The sequence below is a fragment of the Tupaia chinensis genome, unplaced genomic scaffold (assembly GCF_000334495.1).
Source record: "Tupaia chinensis unplaced genomic scaffold, TupChi_1.0 Scaffold000355_1, whole genome shotgun sequence".
NCBI lineage: Eukaryota > Metazoa > Chordata > Mammalia > Scandentia > Tupaiidae > Tupaia > Tupaia belangeri.
In genome coordinates this window covers 15692470-15717843 of record NW_006159850.1, presented here as the reverse complement: position 1 = coordinate 15717843, position 25374 = coordinate 15692470, and the positions used below count along the sequence as shown (strand labels likewise).

Sequence of the window (25374 nt, the reverse complement as noted above, 5' to 3'; positions counted from 1 at the left end):
AAAGTTGGAGCCTTCGGGAGGTGACTGAAATTAGCTAAGATCATGAGACTGGGGTCCCATGATTGACTCCTGATACCTTTAAAGAAGAGTAGAGCTGAGCACATGTTTTTCTCTTGCACTGTCTTACCTTGTGATGCCCTATACTACCACTGTAACTCTTCAGAGAGTCCCCTCAAACAAGAAGAGCTTTACCAGATGTGACCCCTTGACCTAATACTTCCAAAGCCATGAGCTAAATAAACTTATATTCTTTATCTTTCACTCAATGTGGTATTCAGTTATTAGCAACAGAAAAATGGGCTAAAACAAGGAGTACCTCAACCCATTCGTAACACTTACATACAGGGGACTTCAAAAAGTTCACAGAAAAATGAATTTAATTTGGTGCAAAAATTTGAAATCCATGCATAGTTTTTTCACAATATGCATTTTCTTGACTTTTTGAAGGCCTCTCATGCCTTTAAAAATAAAGGAAATGTTGAGCATCCTGTTATTATTTTAGTAGTTAAGAGCTTTAGGATCCATCACACCTCTTTCATTGGTAGGAGGTAGAACACTGAAGAAAAGCCTAAAACTCAGTATAAGACTTATGGCAGAGAACAGGTAAGTTAGTTGTTTTGTTTTGGTTTGTTTTTTTAGACAGATTTTTTGCTATAGGGCATGCGTGCTAGCCAGAGAGACAGAAAGTGAGAAATCACCACCCCCAGGAGATGGCCATATTGTAATCCCTTCTACTCCATTCTCCTCTCAGGATTTTGAGCACGCATGTACATGCACCTGGTATGAGTTTTAAGGTGCCAGATCTGGGACTCGAACTGAAGTTGACTACATGGGAGTCCAGTGAGGTAACTAACCATACACCATCTGCTGGTCTCCTAAGTTAGTTCTGATTAACCACCAAAAGGTAAGTTTAACTTTAAACTAAATAGCATCTCTTTTTCTGAAAACCCAGAAATATGTTTTAGATGAGGAAGAATAAATCCTTATATATTCTTCCATCCAAATCAAGAAGGAAAATAAGTAGAGTGTTACTGTGAGACCAAATATACCCAGACAGATACCAGTTCCTTGAGGAGAGAGCCAATGTTACCATTCTAAGATTATGATATTTGTGGATAGATGGTGCAGAAAGTACTAACTGATGGGTCTTCTGGCCTGCCCAACTCAACCTGTGTTTCACTGAACTTATTCATGCACATTCTTTTCCTTTCCTCTTCCTAAAACTCAACAAAGACCCTCTTAAAGGGAAGGGATAGGGAAATTGGAACATAAACAAGAGAATTTGACCATGGAGAGATCTGTGAGATGGAGCAAAAATAGAAGAAAGCAATAGATCTCCAGATAGGTTTACCAATCCAAGAACAGAGAGGCTTCTGATCAGTACTAAAAAGTGAGCAAGATCATAGCATTCTTACCTTCTCTCATCACCACAGGACAGGTCCAAGAGAGGGTCTGATATACTTTGTGTGTGTGTGCACGCGCACATGTAGGTGTGTTTCAGGAGTATGAAGGAAAATCTTCAGAGGATGAGAAGGGCCAACCAACACAAAGCCCATAGGCTGAGGAAGATATAGTATATGCAGCCTATTGACAGGGCAAAGACATCTCAGCACACTCCAACTTGGAAAGTTGGAAAGATATGCCCTTGACTATATAGCAGAAGCTTCCTCTAATACCGGGATCCAACCTAGAACTTGGGCATTCTAGAGAGGCCTTCAAAAAGTGGAGGGAATCATGAACTAATTCATTTTCAACCTGAAAATGTTGACACTTTATTGGAAATAACTATGGTTGTGTATTCTGCTGTTTGGTGGAAATGGAGCTCAACAAAGAGGCTAAATAATGGAAAAAATAGCTATTTTTTCTTTGCACACCTGTCTTCATGCCTGCTACACTAGTCACTCACATGTAGTTTCAGGTGTTGCTTGGAAATCTATAAAGTGCTCTGAGAGTAGGCTAAGGGGAAGCACAAAACATCACCAGATGCTCTAACTTTTCATTTCACTGTGATCATTTTTTTCTGGGCACAGCTGTCACCAAGAGAAGACCTGCTTTGAAAAGCAGATGGCAGGACTTCTGAATACAAGAAAGCAATGCTCTGCCAGATGTAGCAGATAAAGCATGAAGAAGTGAAGGTCTCAACAAAGGTGCAGGGGACAGACAAAAGATGTCAGAACAGGGTTTGAGAAGAGAGAAGACATTAATGACATCATGGGCCCAGAGAATCAGTAACCAGGTATTTGGTAGAGAGGCCTGCCCTCTGGGTGAGTTCCCACCTATACAAAATATTTGTTCAGTTGCATGCCTCAGAGATCATTATAAAGGTTTGCATGACGATTTCATAATGCATTTGTGTTACCTCAAAGCATTCTTCCTTATCCATCTGGTAAACATTATTGTCAAATGCATTGAAAATTTATCATATTACCCTTCCATTTTTTTTCCACTATAAGCACTTCCAAATTGCTTGCTGCTATTTTTAATGACTCACAGGATTTCTATGTCTCCTTAATGGGAGAAAATTCAACTATTTTTCCTCTGACTTACTTTACTTGGTAAAGTCACATATATTTTCATGCAAATATTAGAACCTTTGCCTTTCACTTTTTCTTGCAAATTCTCTTGGCCCTTGCAATTATAACGTTGTATCGCCATAGTAGATGAAACTATTAAAATCGAAAAAAACCTGCTTTTTGTTTTTGTTCTTGTCCTTTGGACAAGGTTTCAATTGATTTAATAATCATCTCCTGACTATTCCAGTGGCTCTACCTGCTGAGAAATACTATTTGCAAGGAAACATTTGTTCCATTACAACCTGTGTGTGACACTTGGGCTAAGTGCATAGTTCCCACTAAGGAAAGATGTCTGAGCTGGCTCAGTCACCTAGTGACTGACTGCAGTTCCAGTCTTGGCTCCATGGGCTTGAAAAAACATGCTGGACACAGAATCCAGACAGGATGGAGAAATCAAGGAGAAAGGATTGTGGTGTGATCATGCCACAGCACATGGGGTATGTACTTTCTCCTCTCTGTCCCTGTTTCTCTGTCTTTCTCTGGTAATTACATGTGTGCTCTGGCAATTAAAAAAAAAAGTGTCCATCATGGTGGAACATTGAATCAGTAAACCTTAGAGCTAGGAAAGACCTTAAAATCATTTAGTACAAGGGTCAGCAGGTGACATAGTGTTTAAGGCATTGGACTCCCACATAATAGACTGCAGTTTGAGACCTGAAGCTGTCGGCTTAAAAATCACACTGGGAGTGTGTTCGTGCATGCCCAAAATCCCAGAAGAAGAATGAAGACGGTATTCCAACATGGTCATCCCCCTTCTGGGGCCGGCAGGGTGGGGAGGTGATTTCTCAGTTTCCCTCTTTCTGCCTTTCCAGCAAGCACACGCACCCTATGACAAAAAAAAAAAAGGAAAGAAAGAAAGAAGGAAGGAAGGAAGGAAAGAAAGGAAGGAAAAGAAAAGAAAAAAGGGAAGGGAAGAAAAGAAAAAAAGAAAAGAATGAAAAAAAGTTATTTAGTACAACCCCCAGTTTACAGAGGCTGAAATGAAGGCTCAGGAAGTTAAGAGCCTTTTTAAAGAAACTCTTCAAATCTGATGTCAAACTAGATTTAGAAGCTTGTTGACCAAGAACCCTGTTTAGTTTTAGTGTTTCTACATACCACAGTATTTTTAATCTTTTCACTAGCCTGGTGTGGAAGTCCATTTGTATTATTCACCAACATTTTCTTTGAGAGACAAAAAAAGAAGTCAGGCATGGCCATATGACTTGTTTTGACCAATGAAATGCGAGAACTGAAGTGTATCACTTCCACTTTAAGAACCAGTATGTGATTCACCAAGTTCCCTTTCTGTTGCATAGCAACGGGCAACACAGTAGATAATAGAGGTTTCACCAACTGAGGACAAGGAGGAGCAGAGTGGAGACAAGGCAGAGAAGAGCTCCAGCTGACTCATAAAAATGTAGCATGAGTAAAAATATAAATTTTCATAGCTTTAACCTAGAAAAATTGGGAGTTGTATCCCTTCATGATTAAGACTCTTAGCAAAATTGGTATAAAAGGGTCATTTCTCAACACAAGAAAAGCCATATATGAAAAACCTATAGTATTTCTCAACACAATAAAAGCCATATATGAAAAACCTATAATATAACCTATAGTTACACTGAATAGGGATAAGCTGAAAGCTTTTCCACTAAAAAACTGGTACTAGACAAGGCTGCCCACTTTCTCCACTCCTTTTCAATATAGTGCTAGAAGTCTTAGCCAATGCAATCAGAAAAGAGAATAATATAAAAGACATTCAAATAGGAAATGAAGAGTTGAAAATACCTTTATTGGCAGATGACATGATGGTATACAGAAGACCCAAAGATATCTATGAAAAATTGCTTGAGTTAATAAATGAATACAGTAAAGTGGCAAGATACAAAATCAACATCCAAAAATCCATAGCATTTTTATGTAGAAACAACAAGTCATCCAAGGAAGAACTGAAAAAAATTAATCCCTTTTGCCATAGGGATAAACCTAATCAAGCAAATAAGAGACCTTTACAAGGAAAATTATGAAAATCTTTAAAAAGATAGTGAAAATGACACAAAAATTGGAAGGACATTCCATGTTCCCGGATTAGAAGAATTAATATAATCAAAATGACAATTCTAGCCAAATTAATCTACATATTTAATGCAATTCCAATCAAATTACCAGAGACATTCTTCACAGATCTAGAAAAGACAGTCATAGAATTTGTCTGGACTTATAAAAGACCCAAATTGCCAAAGCAATCCTGTGCAAAAAGAGTGGAGTGGGCAACATCTCACTCCCTGAGCCCAAAATATATTATAAAGCTGTTATAATCAAAACAGCATGGTATTGGCACAAAAACAGACAGATGGACCAGTAGAAAAGAATAGAGACCCCAGAAGTAAACCCCAAAACATACAGCCAACTGATTTTTGACAAAGGATACCAGTCAATCCAGTGGGGAAAGGAAAACCTCTAAGCAAATGGTGCTAGAAAAACTGGGTATCCACCTGCAGAAAGATGAAAGTGGACTCCCATCTTTTTCCATGAACAAAAATCAACTCAAAATGGATCAAAGATCTAAACTTAAGGCCTCAAGCTATAAAACTACTAGTAGAAAACGCAGGGAAAACTTTAGGGGACATTGGGGTAGACAAAAATGTCTTAAGATCACCAAAGCACAGGCAATAATCCCAAAAACAGACAAATGGGATTACATCAGATTAAGAGATTGATGCACAGCAAAAGTCACAGTAATGAGTGTGAATCGACAGCTCTCAGAATGGGAAGATATTTTTGTAACCTATGCCTCAGATAAGATACTGATAACCAGAATACACAGGGAACTCAAATAGCTTACCCCCCCCCCAAAAAAAAAAGATTAACCCAATTAAAAGATGGGAAGTGGGCTGAACAAAAAACTCTTTAAGGAAGACATATGAACAGTCAAAAAGCATATGAAAATATGCTCAACATCACTCATCATAAGGGAAATGCAAATTAAAACCACAATAAGATACCACCTAACCCCTGTCAGAATGGCGACGATTTAAAAATACAAAAAATGATGTGTTGGTGGGGTCGTGGTGGAAGGAGAACTCTCCTACACTGTTGGTGGGAATGTAAATTGTTCCAGCCACTGTTGAAAACAATATGGAGGTTCCTCGAAGACCTACAAATAGAACTATCATATGACCCAGCAATTCCACTCCTGGGTATCTATCTAAAGGACAGGAGAGTGCTCAGTTGGAAAAGTGTTTGCACATCCAATTTTAGTGCAGCATTATTCACAATTCCTAAGACGTGGAACCAACCCAAATGTCCATTAACAGATGAATGGACTGAAAAAATGTGGCACATATACTCCATGGAATACTATTCAGTCATTAAAAAAAAAAAAAAGACCCTGGCATTTGATAGAAAGTGGACAAATATGGAAGATTTATTGCTGAATGAAGCCAGTCAGGCTACAAAAGAGAGACATTGTATGTCTCCATTTAACATATACCAACTGTCCACACTCTATGGTAGAGATTGAAAAATTGGAGGACATAAAAGCATTGAAAATAGTTATGGACACTGGAGATAGTGTGGGAGGAGGGTGAGAGAGGGGAAGAGTGTAGTGAAGGAAATTAGGGAGGAAAAATAGAGAAGATAGAAATTTGTGGGACACAGAAATGGTTTATTACCTGTTGATGATAATGCATATGGTACTCTCGACTGGTCTGAGGTGTATTTCATATTGGGTAAATTCTTTTTACAAGCTAAACAATGTATAGCAATTGAATGTATAAAATAATAATAATAATAAAGAAGTACATTACAGGTACCAGAAGGGTTAGAACACCCGGGGAGGGGGGAAAGTAATACAGTACTTTAGCCACCTATCCATTAATGCATATCTTGTAAAAAAAGAGCTAGACATGTTAAAAAAAAAAAAAAAAGATAATTGGGACTAGCAGTTGGCATAATGACTATGTCGCTGGACTCCCATGTAGTTGACCACAATTCAAGTCCCCAACCCAGTGGCTTAAACTCACACCCAACACGTGTGAGTGCATGTTTAAGATCCCAAGAGGAGAATGAAGGAGAAGGGATTGCGGCATGGCCATCCCCCCTGGGGGGTGATTTCTTGCTTTCTGTCTCTGTCTCTCTCTTTCTTGTGAGCATACACACCCTATAGCAAAAATCTCTTGGAAAAAAAAGATAATTATCTCAACTTTTAGCATTATTTACTATTTACTTTACTCTGGTTATATTATGTCTTAACCAGAGTAAAGTAAATAGTAAAGTTTCTTCTACCTAAAATAACTTTTGATATTAAAAAAAGAAATTTGGGAGTTGTTACTACATCATCTAGCCTTACTAGTTAGGCCTGAGGTACATCATCATTCCCATGATGCATCTCTGCACATGAAGATTTAAGAGGGTACACAATGCAGAAAATCAGAATACAACTTCATAAAACATTCCAAATTCCATGTATCACCAGCATTCTTTCTTCCTCTTGGCATATATTAGGGGTGAGGGATGTGGTTCATTACAAAGAATGAGTATTTTTATAGCTTCTCATTCTTGGAACTATTCAGCAGGTAAGTGCCTTATAGAAATTTCCTCTAGTAGGGCCAGCAGGTGGCATGGTTGGTTAAGGTGCTAGACTTCCACATAGCCAACTACAGTTTGAATCCTAGACCTGGTGGCTTGTTTTCTTACTTTCTCTCTCTCTCTCTCTCTCTCTCTCTCTCTCTCTCTTTCTTTCTCTCTTTCTCTCTGTTTCTCTCTAGTAAGCATACATGCCCTGTAGCAAATGATAAATAAAATAAAATTAATACTTTTTTAAAAGAAATTTCTTCTAGTTCATGAGTTTAAAATAAAATGAATTAGATTACTTTAATAAGTTCAGTACATTATGACCTCAAATGCGTCATCTCGTCATCCCTTACACACACGTGTATATGCAAAACCCTTTGGTTTCCTTGGAGGCTTCCTATCTAGATCATTCTCAATACTTTATAAGTTTCTGAACTTTATAAGTCCCAACATTATGTCAAGTCATTCCTTCAGTATTTCAAATTAATAGTTATAAAATTGGCACCAATAGTTGGCATAATAGCTATGTCGCTGGACTCCCATGTAGTCGACTGTGGTTTGAGTCCCAGACCCGGTGGCTTAAAACTCATGCTGAGTGCGTGTGCATGTGTGTGCCCAAGATCCTGAGAGGAGAATGGAGGAGAAAGGATTGTGGCGTGGCCATGCCCCCTGGGGGGTGATTTCTCACTTTCTGTCTCTCTGTCACTCTCTGTCTTTCTGGCGAGTGCACACGCCCTATAGCAACAAAAACTCTCAAAAAAAAAAAAAAAGGTATAAATAGAAGCTCCTCGTGGAGTCTTGAGAAAGCCTGTGTAACCTTGGGTAAATCATTTAGCCTGTCTGGGCCTCAGTTCTCCTCTGTCAAATGAGGCTAGTAATAACACTACCTGCCTCCCAGGATTATTGTGAGAATGAAGTTGGGTCGTGCACATAGGTCTGGTTCAAAATAGGTGTATAATGGTAACCATATCTATGGAATACTTAGACATCTAGAAAGTAAGCTCAATTTAACATTTTGCTTTCCAAGAAAAGTGTATTCAGAAAACATTAATATTTGCTCCACCAAGTAGTGGTTTTCTGGAAAAGATATAAAACCATGGCCCTGCCATGTGAAGGTTTTAGTACACGATGGAAAACACAAACAGATGGGTAAGCAAGTAGGTATTGCTAATGGTTAAGGGAAAATGTCCAACCCCCCTGCCGAGGGCATAAATCCAGTGGGGAACATTTTTAAAGGGCAAGACTCATTTATATGTTTCCCATTTTAAACCCTTGGACTTTTTCAGGTTTATAACAAAGCTCAGAAAATGTTAAAGCTTAAAGGAGAATTGAGAGCTGCCAAGGAAATGAAAGATGAGGTAAGATTCTTAACTCCTCCACGTTCGTGAAGTTGAGCCTTTGTTACAAGGGACTTCTTTTCAAGTGTCATGATCCCAAGTCCCAGTAATAAGCATCACAGACTGTCACAGCCAAAGGTGGGCAGCAGAAGCAGAGCACAGCACACTTGAGCTAGGCAAGTCAGAGTCCATATCTAATAGCGGCATGATACTGAGCATGTCACTTTATTGGAGCTTCTTTTGCCTTACCTAGAAAATATGAATTATAAGAACCTATTTCAAAGGCTTGCTAGGAGGATTAAATAAGACACTGTGGGCCAGCCTCATGGTCTGGTGATGAAGGGAGCTGGATCCCACAAGGCCACACAGTTTGAATCCCGGCCCTAGCAGCTCAAAAAACACACCAGGCACATGTGTATGTATACCCCAAATCCTAATAGGATAGAGAAATAGAGGAGAAAGGATTGTAGCATGACCACACCCCATTGGGCATTGCTTTCTCCCTTCCCCTCTCCCTCTCTGTCTCTCTCTGGCAAGTGCACATGCCCTCTGGCAAGGCAACTTAAACAAAGATAGTACCTGTAAAATGCACTTCGTAACTATTAAATATTGCTGTCAACATTCTCTGTCTAAAATGATATGAAAATAAAGTATTTTGTCTAGTCTAATATTTTGGTCAAACCATGTTTGTTTATTTATTCCCTGACTTGTTATAGAAATGATTCAAGAGAACTGTTTTGGTTGTGTAGAGTTGTCCCATCTGACATGTTTGTGGTTTTTTTCTTCCAGTTTTGCTATAGGATATGTCTGTTCGCCAAGAGAGACAGAGTAACTGGGATTTGGGGCACACACACACACACACACACACACACATGCCCAATATGTTTTTTTTCAAACTGCCAGGTTCAGGATTTGAACCTTGGTCAGCTACATGGGATCTGGCTCCCTTAACACTGGGCTACAGTGACAGATCCAGGCCACCAAACTTCGAATCTAGTGTTCCTTCTACTATAATAAGCTCTTATTTTTATGATTGGAAGAAATTTCATTTTTTAGAAGCTCCTTGGCCAAGGAACTTATTTTGTTTTTATTTTATTATCTTATTTTATTTTATTTTTTAGGTTTTTGCCATAGGGCGTGTACACTCACCAAAGAGAGACAGTAAGAGTGAAAGCGAGAAAGTACCCTTGAGGGGTAGCTATGTTGCAGTCCCTCCTCCTCAATTCCCCTGTTAGGATTTTGAGCACACATGCACACACACACCCAGCATGTTTTTCAAAACCACAGGGTCTGGGACTTGAGCCTTACAGTTGGCATGTGGGATCCAGCCACCTTAACCACTATGCCACTATGGACGTCTACTTTTTAACAAACCTACTACCAAGAGGTGAGCAGCTTCTAACACAGGCATTTCTGCTCCTTTCCTGCTGGGTGACTGGAGGCTCAAGGGACTCCATGCCAGTTCTAAAGAGAACAGAGATCTGGTATGGATTTTCTCAATGGCCATTCCTTCACTTAACTGATATCTTTGGAGCACCCTCAATGTGCTAGGCATTGTTCTGGGAGCTGGTTTATCAATCAATGAACAAAGAAGACAAAGATCCCTACTCTCAAGGAGCTTGCCATCTAGTAGAATAATTTCTCCAAGGGTATAATGGCAAAAGATATGTGGCAACTACTCGAGCGCCAGCAAAAATGAGCTCACAGACCACAGTTGATTGACCTCTGCCACACACCATGTGTACCCTAAATTGGGTACTTTTTCTAGTACCTAAATTACTAGTGTGCTACTAGGAATTTAGAATTCAGTATAGTCATTCTTCACTATCTGAACATAATCAGCTCCCAAATTTTTGCTCACAGGCAAAACCTTGTATAAGTACCCATTAATTCTCATCGTAAATAATGCAACAACTGCCATGTTTCTATAAATGAGAAAGTAAACTCAGGAACCAAGTTAGTAATATCATTAATAGTATTTGCAATGACTATAAACATAGGCATTTCAGATAACTATAAACTGTTGTTACACAAGTAATATGTAAAAATTTCTGAAGCAACATTACTTTTTAAGGTCTCCTGTTTTTTAAAGCATAACTCTCATCCTAAATGGGTGTCTATTGAAGGACATGATGTTAATGGTGGTTAAAAGTAGTTTTCCATCAGGACCAGCAGATGGCATAATGATTACATCACTGGACCCCCACGTAGTCGACTGCAGTTCGAGTCCCAGGCCCAGCAGATTAAATCGTGCCAGGCATGTGTGCATATATGCCTGAGATCCCAGGAGAATGGAGGAGGAGGGATTGTGGCATGGTCATCCCTCCTGGGAAGTGATTTCTCACTTTCTGCCTCTCTGTCTCTCTGGCAAGCGCACGCGACTTACAGCAAAAAATCTCCTTTAAAAGAAAAGTCGATTTTCATGAAGATTTGTCCTCAATCTTCAGACAAATAAGATGATTTCCCAAAGACAATGACCTTTATAGCGTTGTCAGTTAACTGAAAAATTACTCTGGAAACTGCCACCAATGCTTTCCTGTTCAAATGCCAAATCCCTGGGAATGCTGCCCATTTTGAGTCTTTGCAATGTTGTTGGGTTCTAAAAGTGCTACTGGGTCACAAGATTCAATTCCACACCACCTTCCTTCAGGAAGGAGCATGAGACTATCTGTCAATACTTTGAAGCCTGGAACAAAATTTCTCCCCCTCTTTTGAAATATATGTTTGAAAAGGCATGCTCTTTGACCAAAGACCCGTATAATCAATACAGAAATAACTCAGTAAATAACTTATTTTCCAGTCATTATCATGAGTATTACAACTGAAGTTTCAGCACTCACCATTTTGCCTGTGGGTTGGTAGCTGTTACTGATGCCATATGCTTCAAAGCAGGGTGAACAGGTTTCAACCTCATATAAGCAAAACTGGCTATGTTAGTATACGGCATATGTAAATGAAAGCTCTCCAGGCAGCAGAGGCTTGTGATTTCAGCCATCATAAATGACTTCAGATCTAGAACAGGATCAGCTCGTGCCTGAGGGTCAGCGTTATGATCTTAGTTCATCTCATGCCCCAGTACTGGTTACAGAGCTTAATTGATGAAATGTCAGATTAAATCTATTCCAACTGCATATTGATACTCAAAAGACATTTGCCTGGAATTTAGCCTTCAGAAGACAGATAAGATTATAAATAGCTTACAGTTAATATTTGTGCAAGAAATTGGGCTTACTGGGACCCCAGAAACACTTACCTTTCTGAGGTTCTCAGGTGAATGTGGCCTATTCTTATAACTGCCTATAGTTTAAAATAGAACATGGCTCGTGAAAATCATCTTACTACTCTTCTGGCATTTTAACTGCTGTTGTGATGGATCAAAACTCCTTTAGAATTTGGTCTTTAGGAGTAAGCACTTAGATTCTTTATTTCAGAAGCAAATTTTATTTGACATCCAACAGGCCACATTTGTTGTTCAACCAGTTTAGAGAGTCCTCAAAGAAAGGTGATTTATTCCAAGCCTCTTATTTTATGAATGGAGAAATTTCCTCAGAGAGTCAAAGCCAATGCTAAAATGTCCAAATTTGATGAGACTACATTAAAGACCCAACTCTAAAGTGCTCGTGGTACTAAAGAATAAGGCTAGCAGGCCTTCTACTTAGAGAATGCCCCAAACTAGATGGAGACTTGGTATTTTTACTGGCCTGGAAGAGAGCATTTAACTTTCAACTTGGGCTTGAGTTGTATGCCACTAGTATTTTGTTAGTGGGTCCTCAGTGTGCTAGGCCCTGTGTGGAACAATCTGGTGACAATTTCCTCACCTTAAGACACATAAGCATAGGGACCAGCAGTTAGTGTAATGGCTATGTCGCTGGACTCCCATGAAGTCGACCGCAGTTTGAGTCCTGGACCCGGTGGCTTAAACTCACGCCGGGTGCGTGTGCGTGTGTGCCCAAGATCCTGAGAGGAGAATGGAGGAGAAGGGATTGCAGCATGGCCAGCCCCCCTGGGGGGTGATTTCTTGCTTTTTATCTCTCTCTCTCTTTCTGGCGAGCACATGTGCCCTATAGCAAAAACCTGTTAAAAAAAAAAAAAAAAAGGATACGTAAGCATACACATACACGTTTGGCTCTCCTGTAGTGTCACCTAATCTGCTCAAAGATGCCGAAGACAGATAGTCCTGTGGCGAGGGTGAAAGTGACCCTGAGGTTCTCACTTCGTGGTGAGGCGCCATGCCCTATTCCCTAACATCAATCATGAGAGAAGGATTCAGACTGCAGCTCTTTACTGGGTCAAAGCTTTTGTTTTCAAGTTAGAAAACAGTGTCTATACACCATATTTTAGCCACTCATATTCTCTTAAGAGAGTCCCTAGTAATTGTCTTAATGGTAATTACATGCTTGGGGCAGTTGACATGCACTGTTATTTTTCTGGAAGTGAGGAATGAGAGAGACGAGAGCAAGAGAGGAGGAGGGAGAGTTTTGAGATAATGAAATCCTTTTAATGATAGAGCTGTGCCGTTAACCTAATTAAACTGTAAAGTGGTAAAAAAAAAAAAAATCCAGGTACTAAATGGAAATGAAGAAATAAATCAGCTGAAACAGCAGCACTTCTGGGAAACCCTCTGAATTCCGAATACTCTGACATTGCAATGTCCCATTCTCACTATTGTCCTCTGCTCCCCCCACCCCACCCCCGGCCTTGCACAAAGGTCTCTTCAACTGACCTGTCCAGGAAGGCCTGATTCATAGTGTCCCAGCAGGTCTCCAGTTCCCCTCGGAATGTGTGTTATGTAGCACGTATATTTCAAAAGCCAGACCAGTGAGTGAGATGTGGTGGTAGAGCACTGACTACAGGGTCGGGAAGAGTGTGCTATTCTGGCTCATCTGCTGGCCAGATAGGACCTTGGGCACCATGGCCTAGATCCCTTCCCCATCTCTGTACACTCACTGTCTCCCTTCCATGTGCCTTTGCACCTGCAACTCTCTTAGAATTGCCCTTAGACGAGTGAGCTCACTTTGCCTGTAAGAACAGAGAGCTAGAACTTCATGGGAGCTTATCCCTTGAATCAACCCTTCGCCACTGAGTGACTGATGCCAAGTCTGACTGCCAGCTTTCATTGGCATCAGGACAGACACCAACATGTAACTTACGCTCTGATCTCCCTGAGGGATCAGGCTAAAGCTACTACCCAGAGGACTTTGTGGGAAACCATACCCTCCCTTGGTTTCTTCCCCTTCCCTTCCTGCTTCCCCTTCTTCTTGCTAGTTTCTTTTGGTTTCTTTAACAGATGCCACTAACTCTCACTTAAGAACCTGCTGCTGGGTAATCTAAGAGAGAGGCATCCACTGTAAACATACGAGCCTCAGTCCCTAGGTCAAAAATTGAAAGGTGGTATTGCCGGTCGTTGGTGTGGTGAAAAGTTGGCACAGTGATAAGACTGAAACACTGCATAGGCTCACAGAGGCCTTTTCCCAAATCCCTTTTAACACCATCACTAACCACAACACTGGGAATGGAAGGTGGTATCTTGGCATGATGGAGCCCCCATCTTCCTACCTCAGCTCTGCACCTCCACCCCCATCCAAGTTCCTATGCCCCACATTATTTTAATCTCAATCACTACTTTCCATTTTGACCTGGCAATAATTAGCAAATCCTTCTCTCTCATAATCGAAGACCAGAATCTTATGCAATCAGCCTGGGGATTTCTCTTTTCCCTTCAGTGAGTGCCTCTTAGTTATTAGGTGAGGGAGCTCTTTTGGTCTAGTGGGTAGAAGAGAAAGTTGAGACTCCAGAACCTCACATCAGCTTCATCATTGATTTGCAAAAGTCTGACAGGTTCATTTGACATCTCAATGTGTTTATTTCATCAGTGGCAGAACCATTAATATTTATGGACAGTCCACTTGGTGCCTCAAACTATTCTAGGCACTGATTTCCTCTTTAAAAAAAAAAAACCACACACACAAGGGAATTGTCTGAGATGCACACACAGCAATGTGGTGAAGAGAAATTAATATAAATAAATTGTCTGAGGAATGCAGTGCACTCAGACACCTCACAAATGATGTAAATGTTATAGAGGATGAAATAACAGCTAAGGCTTGATGGACACATTTCCAGCAAATGTACAGTCTCTGTCAACCTGTTACGTGAACGGAAGTAAGCATTTTCTTGATAGTCTATAAATGATGCTTCCGTTTTTCTGGCTGCCTAGGTGGGAGAGAGAGACAGAGAGGTGAGCAGCCTGAACAGCAAGCTGTTGAGCCTACAACTTGATATCAAGAATCTGCATGATGTCTGCAAGAGACAGGGGAAGACCTTGCAAGAGAATCAGCTCTGTGCCGAGGAGGCGATAATGAACAGCAGTCACGTAAGGACTTCTGCTGGTGCTACCTACCTCTCTCCCTTGACTTCCTCCTCTACTCCCTTGGGCAGGAACAATCGGAAGTTCTCCAACTGCTTGTTCAAGAGTACTGAGTGAGCAAGTAGTGAGCAAATTAAGCACACACAGCGCATACTCACACACACACACACACACACACACACACACACACTACCAGTCCTGCCCTCAGGGTTTTCCAGTCTAGCTATCTGGCCTTTCTAACCTGGATTAACAATCCATGGACCTAAAATACCAACTCATAGTAAAATAAAGAGTGTAGCATCTCCGAATGGATCGTAGACCAACTTTTAAGTCATGGAAATAAAAACCATCGCACCTGCTCCAAGGCATCACTTTGTCAGTGCAGCAGGTGCTCTTTATTGGCAAACCCGCATCCCACTGCCCACAAGCTTTTCTTTTAGGGACCTGATGAAGTGACAAAGAGTTTATGCCCCTAGAAGCAGCCCTCAACCAATAACAGATGGGGAGGTGGTAGGTTGAATGGCCTATGACCCTCTCTCTTTAGTCAGTGAGTCCTCCAGGCATGCCCTTTTCCCTCTCCCAGAACTCCTCAATGGGATTGAGCCCCGTTGCCCACAGTGGTAAGTACCTTGATCACCCACTTCCTCCCCTCAGTTTCCTGCTTTCCTAATAACCTCCCACATAAACTACTGCTCGACACTCAGTTCCTTATTATGGAGCCTACTTTCAGGGGGTGGGCTGCCCTAGCCAAGACACTCAGCAACACTTACCCTCTGCCTGCGTGAACATCCCTACGCCTCCTGACATGATCATCTTTCTTGAGACTGAGTTCAAATGAATGCTTGTCCACAGCCTGGGCAGCTCATCAGCGGCAACATCTTTATTTCAGCCTGAGGTTTTCTCTTTCTTTAGAAATTCTAAGCCTAAGATCTCTAAATGTATCCCACAAGCAGGGAGCCAGCTGAAATATGTTTTCCCAGCTTTCTAAGAACGTTAAGGTCTCCAGGCTAGCCCCAGAGTGCAGCAGTTAAGCAGTGTGCGGAGGGAGATGGATCCCACAGAGCCCATCCCAATTGGATCCTGTCCCTGGTGACTTGACAAACCCTCTAAGTGCATGTATGCACATGCCCAGGATCCTGAAGAAATGCAGAAAAGGAGGATAAGTATAGGCTCCATTGGGCGGTGCTTTCTACCCCAACCCCCTGGCATGTGCATACTACCTCTGGCATTTGAAAAAAAAAAATGTCCGGTTAACTTGCAATCTTCACTTTGACTTAGTGACTTGAGTTCTTGGTGAATGTAAAGCAGGAACTGGTTGCACAGACCTGTTGCTGGACCCCCACGTTAGCCTCCCAGCTGCTGTGTATCTACCCACTATGTGCTTTGGCATTTGTGGTCCAGGATCTGGTCTCTTGGTGTGTGTTAGAATTCTCCTTGGACTAAGCAGCTTACTAATAGAAACCACAGGTCACTCCTCTGCATTGCCCTAAAAATGCTAACAACGAAGCAATCCTACCTCATCTTACTGAACATTGCTCTTCTTTCCCCCAGGAAGTCACAAATGTAGAAAAGTCCACACTGGTTTTCCAAAATAAATCTTGGGAAAAATATTATCATAATCATCCCAATTGGATCCTGTCCCTGGTGACTTGACAAACCCTCTAAGTGCATGTATGCACATGCCCAGGATCCTGAAGAAATGCAGAAAAGGAGGATAAGTATAGGCTCCATTGGGCGGTGCTTTCTACCCCAACCCCCTGGCATGTGCATACTACCTCTGGCATTTGAAAAAAAAAAAATGTCCGGTTAACTTGCAATCTTCACTTTGACTTAGTGACTTGAGTTCTTGGTGAATGTAAAGCAGGAACTGGTTGCACAGACCTGTTGCTGGACCCCCACGTTAGCCTCCCAGCTGCTGTGTATCTACCCACTATGTGCTTTGGCATTTGTGGTCCAGGATCTGGTCTCTTGGTGTGTGTTAGAATTCTCCTTGGACTAAGCAGCTTACTAATAGAAACCACAGGTCACTCCTCTGCATTGCCCTAAAAATGCTAACAACGAAGCAATCCTACCTCATCTTACTGAACATTGCTCTTCTTTCCCCCAGGAAGTCACAAATGTAGAAAAGTCCACACTGGTTTTCCAAAATAAATCTTGGGAAAAATATTATCATAATTTATTTCTTTCTAAATATTAACGTTTTAGGATATTTTCACCCTTGCTTTCATGAGTTTACTTATTCCCCCAGTCAAGGAAAGCCATGTGGCTTATAAATATACCTGGCAACTTGGAAGGAGAAAGGTATTAAATCACATTTTATTATTCTAATTGCCCAGAAGAAGGTCTAACAGCTTGAAACAAGCTTTAAAACAGGCTCTTTTTTCCCTAGCACTTAGTGCAGAATTTAAATTGCAGACTACGCATACAAATACACAATTAAATGCAGACTTACTCTCATCCACTCAGAAATCCCTTTAAAATCTGCCTTCCACAGGAAAATAGAATATGGGAACAAAGGGGAAACCCATGACTTTCTGAAATTGTGACTAATATCTAACAAGGAGCTGAAGAAATAAGTAGGAAGTCCTGGTTTAAGAACACAGTTATGTGAGACAATTACAATGTTACATTGGCTGTTCTATATAACAAAAGGAGTGGCAGGGAGGGGATAAGTGAGAGGGAGGAAAATGACATGACCTTAACTATCAAGAGCACATTATGCTCCAGAACCCCAGAGTGGGGCACTGGGGTGGAGCAGATGAGGTGCCAAGGATGCAAAATGTACGGATGTTCGTGCCTCAGGCTCCAACCTGCCATAGCTCAACCCTGAGATGAGTGCCTCTGTAAAATTTGCAACACACTTGCTTCTAGTCCTGATCCCTACCATTGAGAGCGTCAGTTAAAATGAAAGGAGAAAAGAACAGATTCCATAATAAAATGATCAAACCAGGAAGAGCAGGCCTTTTTGAACAGTTTTCCCAGCTCATCCCCTGGTGGTGGCATGGGGAGCCCATCCTGATATTCTGCTAACCCTTGAATTGTATGGAGGACAATATTTTAGCATAAAAACTACATAAGGCAGATTTGATACCTGCAGATGGAATCAGTTGAATATATAAAAATTAGTAGGATCTCAATGGACATCATCACACATATCTTTTTGAATCATTGAGAATGAAAAAATAATTAAAACATGCTAAATGCATGTGAGATCCTGGATTAGATCCTGAAACAGAAAAAATACATAGTGGAAAAACTGGTGAAATCTGGGACCAGCAGGGAGCAGGGTGATTAAGGGTGTTGGACATGGCAGATCGCAGTTCAAGTCCCAGACCTGGCAGCTTGCTTTCTCACTTTCTCTCTCTCTTGCTCACTCGCTCTCTCACTCAGTCCCTCCCTCTCTCTCACTCTGTCCCTCTCTCTCTCTCACTCCGTCCCTCTCTGGTCAAATTTAAATAAATAAAGATAAATAAAATAATTTTTAAAAACAAACTTGTGAAATCTAAATATAATTTAGTTCATGGTCATCTGCCAACACTAATTTCTTAGTTTGGACAAGTGTGCCAGGTTATGTAAGAAGTTAATATTAGGAAAGTTGGGTGGTGAATATATGGGAATTCTCTGTGCTACTTTCACAATTTCTCTGTACAAAAATTATGCCAAAATAGAGTTGGGTTTTTTAAGTGAATCTCAGGTAAGCGGAGACTCAGTGGTGAGAATGTCAAAACCACGAAGACTCAGCCAAAAGAAATGATGTCACTGAAACACGCAGTTCTCTGCTCCACCAATACAGGAAAGGCAATTTGTAGAGAACATAAAAAAGCATAGATAATAACCGTATCTAGTGATACAAGACTAAAGTAGAGTTCTAAGGAAATACCCCATGTAACACCTCAAAGATAGCAAAAGAAGTTCATGACAATGACTCGAAAACAATAGTGAGACTTTTGGTCCTTGTATGAAGAAAAGATCATCAGGGATCCAGCTATCAGAACGCCAACCTGTGACAGAAGAGAGCTGGCACAAACCAGAACAGGGAATAAAATGGTTAAAAGTATTTTGCAAAGCCGCTTTAGGCAAATCAGCAGGGCCTGATGACATACCTCGAAGAGTACTTAAGGAATTGGCAGGTGTTATTACATAGCTGCTAGTGATTATTTTTGAGAACTCAAGAGGATAAGGGAGGTCCCTGTAGACTGAAAAAGGGTAAATGAAGTGCTCATCTTTTTAAAAAGGGAAAAAGGACAATCCTGGTAATTATAGACCTGTCAGCTTAACTTCAATATCAGGGAAAATATAGAACTTAACATCAATCAATTAGCGTCAACTTGAAAAGCACAAAGTATTGGGTGGAAACCAGTGTGACTTTTCAAAAGGCAAATCATGCCAGGCCAATTAATTTCCTTCTGCGATCAAGTGGCCACATAGGCAAGGAAGGAGCAATAGCTGTAATCTCTTTGACCACAAGTAGGGCTGAAACGTTGGCTAAATAGGAGAACAGGTTCACATGGGCAGCCAGTATACTCCATCTTTTCAGACAGCTGAGGCCTAGGTAGAAATCGTAAAGCCTGGTAGACCAGATGACCTCCAGTATCACACCCAACTCCAGATGGATTTTTTTTTTAATTAATTTTACTTCCACAAAATCATTTTCAACTTGCTCATTTCTCTAGATCTCAGTTTAAAAATCAAAGAAGAATCTAGTAAAATTAAATGTCTTCAGTATAAAGAAAACTTTATAAAAGAAGACAAAGAAACAATAGGAAATTTGTGGATGCCATCATATTACTGTTTGGCCCATATATAACCAAAATGTAGATTGAATCTATAGCATGTCATTTTCTATTCATATAGAATTAACAAAAATAAACTTTTGAGGGACCAGGATTTGGCATAATGCCTATGTCGCTGGACTCCCATGTAGTTGACCACGGTTTAAGTCCCAGACTTGGTGGCTTAAACTCATGCCAGGAGTGTGTGCGTGTGTGCCAAAGATCCCGAGAGGAGAATGGAGGAGAAAGGATTGTGGCATGGCCATACCCCTGGGGGGTGATTTATCACTTTCTGTCTCTCTGTCTCTCTCTTTCTGGCAAGTGCACATGCCCTATAGCAAAAACCTCTCAAAAACGAAAACAAAACAAAACAAACAAACAAAAAACAACTTTTGAATATGTAAGGATAAATAAGTAGAAATATAGTAGGTCTCAAATAAGGCTAGGCATTTCTCCAATAGATTTGATTTCTCTAAATGCATAGATATGTCTAGTGTGCAAATGTTTTAAAATTTCACCCAAGAAAACTACTTTATCTTCAAATATAAGCAGTTCTTAGATCTTTATAGTCAGCAAATTACGTCAGGTACTATCTTTGTCCGTACTGGAAGATTGGATGAACTCTCATCATCTGGCTGGTTTATCATGTCACCTCAGAGTAAAGTTAAACCCAGAAAATCAACATGTCCTCTAGAAGGATAAATTACTAACAGTTTACTAGTATCACTGCCAGGTGGCTAAGCTTTAAACACACCATTTAGGAAAAGACATTGTTTACCCACAGGATGCTTTAAAGCCAGAGAGCAGTCATGAACACACCCAAGTATAGGTGATGTACCAGGTACTAGAAGGAGAGGCCCTAAAGAATTTGACTAAAAACAAAACAAAGCAACAGTATTTCTCATTCTTTTGGGTAATGAAGAGAAAATAGGGATATAAAAGAAAAAGCAAAAAATATACAATAGGAATCCTCAGTTTTCAACTGAGTGATCCATATCCAGCAGCCAAGAGCCACTTCCACATCCAAAAGTTAAACACGAGCAGCAGAAACATCAGAAACCCTTTCTTTAAGTCTCAGAGGTCAGGTCACCTTCAAAAAAGCCAAAATAAAAGGATCTGTGGAAAATCTGATAAGGATTTTATTGGGTATCTGTTTCACTAAAATAAAGCCTTTTGAATTAATTCCACCCCAAGGTATTCACTCCTTTACTTTAGTTCTGTACTTTAAGTACTTATTTTTGGTTACATTTTTTTCCAAGTAACTACCCACCCACTACCCTATGCTTTTCTACATAAACAGAACCGTTTACTGGGTGGCCAGCAAAGGCATGACACATTTTCACATAGAGAAACAGAAAAGTGTGTCATGACTTTTCCGATGGCCCAGTAGGTTTCTGAGAATATCTCTTCTATTCATGTGTGTTCATGTCCACATACTCATACACACACACTAACTGCTCCCAATTTCCTTCTTTCCAAACCTCATTCGCAGACTAGTTATAAGCAACATCCTTACCTCTTTTTAAAAAATTAAAAAAGGATTTATTTATTTATTTCCATTTGGTATTATTCTTTTGTTCATTTGACGAGAGAGAGAAAGAGAAAGGGGGAAACCAAGGCACCAGGTTCAGGACTCAAACTGCTGTCAGCCATGTGGGAATCCAGCACCTTTAACCACCATCCCACCTGCTGGTCCTACATTATTCTTACCTTGAACCAAATGAAAGTGCACAACGACATTTTATATAAATGTTGGCAAGTATAGCCACATAGAAGAAATACAAAATTCAGCTTTGTTCGGCTTAGGGAAGAAGTCTCATCAGCTTCCCTCCAGCCATATACACCAGACACTCAGGCTAAGAGTTCAGCTTGTCTTTGCATACAGTTTCTTTTGCCTGGCGATCCATTTTCTGTCTTCTCAATTCTGAAGCATTTAGGGTGAGATAAACTTCCAGGAGAACCAAAAAAGAGTAATTCAGATAGAACTGATACCACCGGCTATCATCTCTCTTGTTCCTATCTGGGCTGAGCCTCCTTCACCTTATCTGTCTGTGTTGCCACCATCCACTCTCACCGGAAAAGAATTTCTCTCTCTCAGGTCCCTGCTCTTACTAAATTAATCTCATTAAACTCCATCTCTCCAGTTACTCAGACCAAAACCTTGGACCCATATTATCTTAGGTGACCATCATCTCCTATCATCTGAGATCTAATGCAACAGCTTATCCTGTAGACTCTACTTTCAAAATATGTCTAGAATGCAACCGTTTCTCTTGATCTCCACTGCTACCATGATGGTCCGCGTCGTCCTTTTTTCTTACCAGGATTCTTGCAGTAGCCTCCTAGTTGGTCTCTCTGCTTCTGTCTTTGCCTCCCTGCAGTTCAATAGAACAAGTACTGTGTCCTTTGTAAAAAAAAAAATCTATGGGAAATCATGTCATTCCTTTACTCACTACCCGTCCGCGTCGTCCTTTTTTCTTACCAGGATTCTTGCAGTAGCCTCCTAGTTGGTCTCTCTGCTTCTGTCTTTGCCTCCCTGCAGTTCAATAGAACAAGTACTGTGTCCTTTGTAAAAAAAAATCTATGGGAAATCATGTCATTATTTTAATCACTACCCTCCAATGGCCTTTCATCTCCCTGGAAAAAGTTAGTCTCAAGAAAAGAAAGTGGCTGGAATCTCACTGCAGCTCATCAAATACCACCTGGATGCTCCCACCACAAGGTCTTTGCACTTGCAGTTCTCTCCCAATAGAACAGTCCTGCTACAGGTTTCTACCAGGCTTTGTCCTTCACGTCCTTCAAGTTTGAACTCAGATGTCACCTTCTCAGGATGACTTTCCACAAAAACATTTCATTTAAAATTATAACTGCATCCATCCTGGCCTTCCTCCTCTTCCTCCCCTGCTCTACCCTCCATAACACATTCTCCTTCTAATACATGATTTACTTGTGTAAAACACTGGTAAACAGATAAACAAAATATGATATTTTCATACAATGAACTACTATTCAAAAAAACAGACTACTAATTCTTGCTGCAATCTGGATGAGCCCCAGAAACTTGATGCTAAGTAAAAGAAGCTCGCCACACAAGATGACAATTTCATATATGAGCTGTCTCGAAAGCAAATTCATAGAGGCAGAAAGCAGATTGGCAGTTGTCTGCAGCTGGAAGAAAGAACAGGAGTGACTGCAAATGAGCGTGAGAGGATATTTTTGGGTGATGGAAATGTTCTAAACCTGGATTTTAATGACGAGTGTACAATTCTGTAAGTTTGTTACAGATCATTTAATTGTATATTTAACAATGATTGAATTTTACAATCTATAAAATATACTTCAATAAAACTGTAAACCAGAGAAAGTTTAAAAGAAGTTTGAAGATTGCTGTATTCAAAACCCTCTATAATGAAGCCAACAACAAGCTCACATTTTTGGGAGCCAATGAGATTGTCTAGTTGCTTCTGTTTTCTTTCATCCAATACATAGCTATATACGAATCTCTAATGTAGACTCTATAGAAGCACACTGTCCTCCAGGAGTTTATCATCTAATTAAAAGATAAGATGCACAGAAATTATTACAGGCAGAATATGAAATACCACATCAAGAACATGCCAATAAAATATCTATGGTACTCGTGCCAAGATAGCTTTGCAGAGAAAACCAGGAAGGAGAGGAGGATTTGAGTAAGGTCTTTAAGAATGAATGGGGGGCTGGCAGGTAGTGTGGTGGTTAAGGTGCTGGACTTCGACATGGCTCACTGTGGTTCTGGTCCTGGACCTGGCAGCTTGCTTTCTCACATTCCCTTTCTCTCTCTCTGTCTCTCTTTGGTCAAGTTAAAATAATAAGTATAATATTAATAACAAATGAATTAAATAAGTTAATTATTTTAAAAATATGAATAGGAAGATAAGAAGAGAGGAGAACTCAGGACTGCCCCTTCTTTATCCACGTCTCTGAAATGTCATTGTCATAAGGAATGTATGTAAGACAAGAAAACAGAGAAGCATCAGTGCAGAGACCTCAATTATACTAGAAAAGTGATTCAGGGATGTATCATGCTAGCAGAATACCTGTGCAAAGTAGGAGCTCAGCATGTGTTTCTTGAGTGAAAGAATGAAAGAATGAAGATATTCCCTTTCTCTCCAGGGAGAGTTTTTTTGGTTGTTGTTGTTTTTTGTTTGTTTTTTTGAGAGGTTTTTGGTACGGGGCGCGTGCGCTTGCCAGAGAGACAGAGAAACAGAAAATGAGAAATCACCGCCTGTGGGGATGGCCACACCGCAATCCCTTCTCCTCCATTCTCCTCTCGGGATCTTGGGCACGCACGCACACGCGCCCGGCGTGAGTTTAAGCCACCAGGTCCAGGACTCAAACCGCGGTCAACTACATGGGAGTTCAGCAACATAGCCATTACACCAACTGCTGGTCCTGACAGGAAGAGATCTTACCTACCACACAGGTGTACACACAGTCAGCATCTGAAAGGTCATATCTTCCTTCAGGAGGAGACATCTGGGTCAATACCCAGATATGTCTTAACATTTCTGCCCACCATTTTCCAACATTCTAGAATCCCTGAGAATTCACCCTTGGCTTTTTTTGATGTTCTTTTACCCAGATATTTTTAATACCAAGTTCAGTCTAAGAGCCACGGCCAGAAATAGATTTTCTTCTAGGTCAATTGCATTTTTGTTTGTTTTGTTAAAGAGTTCAGCTTTTTATTGAACATGCTACAAAAGAGAATTATTCAAAAAAACTAAAGCCCATGTCATCATCAGATTTTTCAGATTCTTCTTTCTTTGCTTTACTTTCCTCTCTTCAGCTGAGGCAGCAGCAGCTGCAGTGGGGGCCTGATCTCGTGCAGGTGCAGCACCAGCTGCTGATGCAGGTCCACATGCAGATGAGACTCCCAATACTGATATGGCTAGGGCCTTCACAAACAAGCCAGGCCAAAAAGGTTCCACATTTACACCAGCCGCTTTAATGAGGGCATTGGTCTTATCCTCCGTGACTATCACCTCATCGTCGTGTACGATGAGGGCTGAGAAGATGCAGGCGAGCTTGGAAACGAGGCCATGGTGAGGACAGACGCAGGACAGGCACACAGCAGGCACTGCCGGACGTGGTGCTAGTCGCCGGATGAGGTGAGGGCCTCACCCTAACGCGGCCTTAGCTTCCTCAGAAGGACCGAGGACCTTGACGGCAGCTGAGCAAAGGGGAAATTCCATTTCTTATATAAGAAGGCAAAACATAAGTTTGTTATTACAGTTCATCTATGTTTTATTCCTTCTGATTTAAATAATAAGCTTCTGGTGGGTAAGAACCCTGTTTTCTTCTTCTAGATCATTTTTACAGAGGGAAATACGAAGGTATATGTTTCTTTGTGAATAGAGTGAGATATTTAATAAGCTGATAGATAACAAGGTGCTGAATCTATCACTGAAAGTACTAGATTATTTTTTCAGCCTGGAATTTAAGAGCACATAGACTTCACTTAAGAATATTCAGGGCATTCATTTCTATTTGTAGATAGAAAGATAAATGGGCATTAGGTGGATGTGAATGGTTGTGCAGTTGAAAAGAAAATCAAAGAGTTAAGGTATTCTTAGTAAAAATCTAAAGCCTTTTCTGTGTATTTGACCTATCTTGCAGAACAAGAAACAAGCCCAGGCATTAGCATTCGAGGAAACACAAATGGAGTTTGGGTCCAGCAAACAGTGTCATCTGAGACAACTCCAGCAATTGAAGAAAAAATTGCTGGCCCTTCA

At 40.6% G+C, this 25374-nt stretch overlaps 1 protein-coding gene and 1 pseudogene across 2 annotated transcripts in view; one reads left to right on the top strand and one right to left on the bottom strand.

Moving 5' to 3' along the window:
- Positions 1 to 3892: 3892 nt before the first annotated feature.
- The window catches only part of PMFBP1 (polyamine modulated factor 1 binding protein 1), a 61330-nt gene continuing 39848 nt past the window's right edge, over positions 3893 to 25374 (top strand). Inside the window, exons 1-4 of one of the 2 annotated variants that reach the window (XM_006152690.3) lie at positions 3893 to 3969; positions 8414 to 8485; positions 14682 to 14837; positions 25259 to 25374. The exon at positions 25259 to 25374 is cut by the window's right edge and continues 160 nt beyond it. In XM_006152690.3, coding sequence (XP_006152752.1) covers positions 8435 to 8485; positions 14682 to 14837; positions 25259 to 25374 — 323 coding nt within the window. In that variant the 5' untranslated portion in view covers positions 3893 to 3969; positions 8414 to 8434. Of the gene's footprint in view, positions 3970 to 7019; positions 7130 to 8413; positions 8486 to 14681; positions 14838 to 25258 lie in introns of those variants that run through there. The other variant, XM_006152689.3, reaches the window with a different exon arrangement.
- Positions 24350 to 24879, bottom strand: LOC106735312 (60S acidic ribosomal protein P1 pseudogene; annotated as a pseudogene).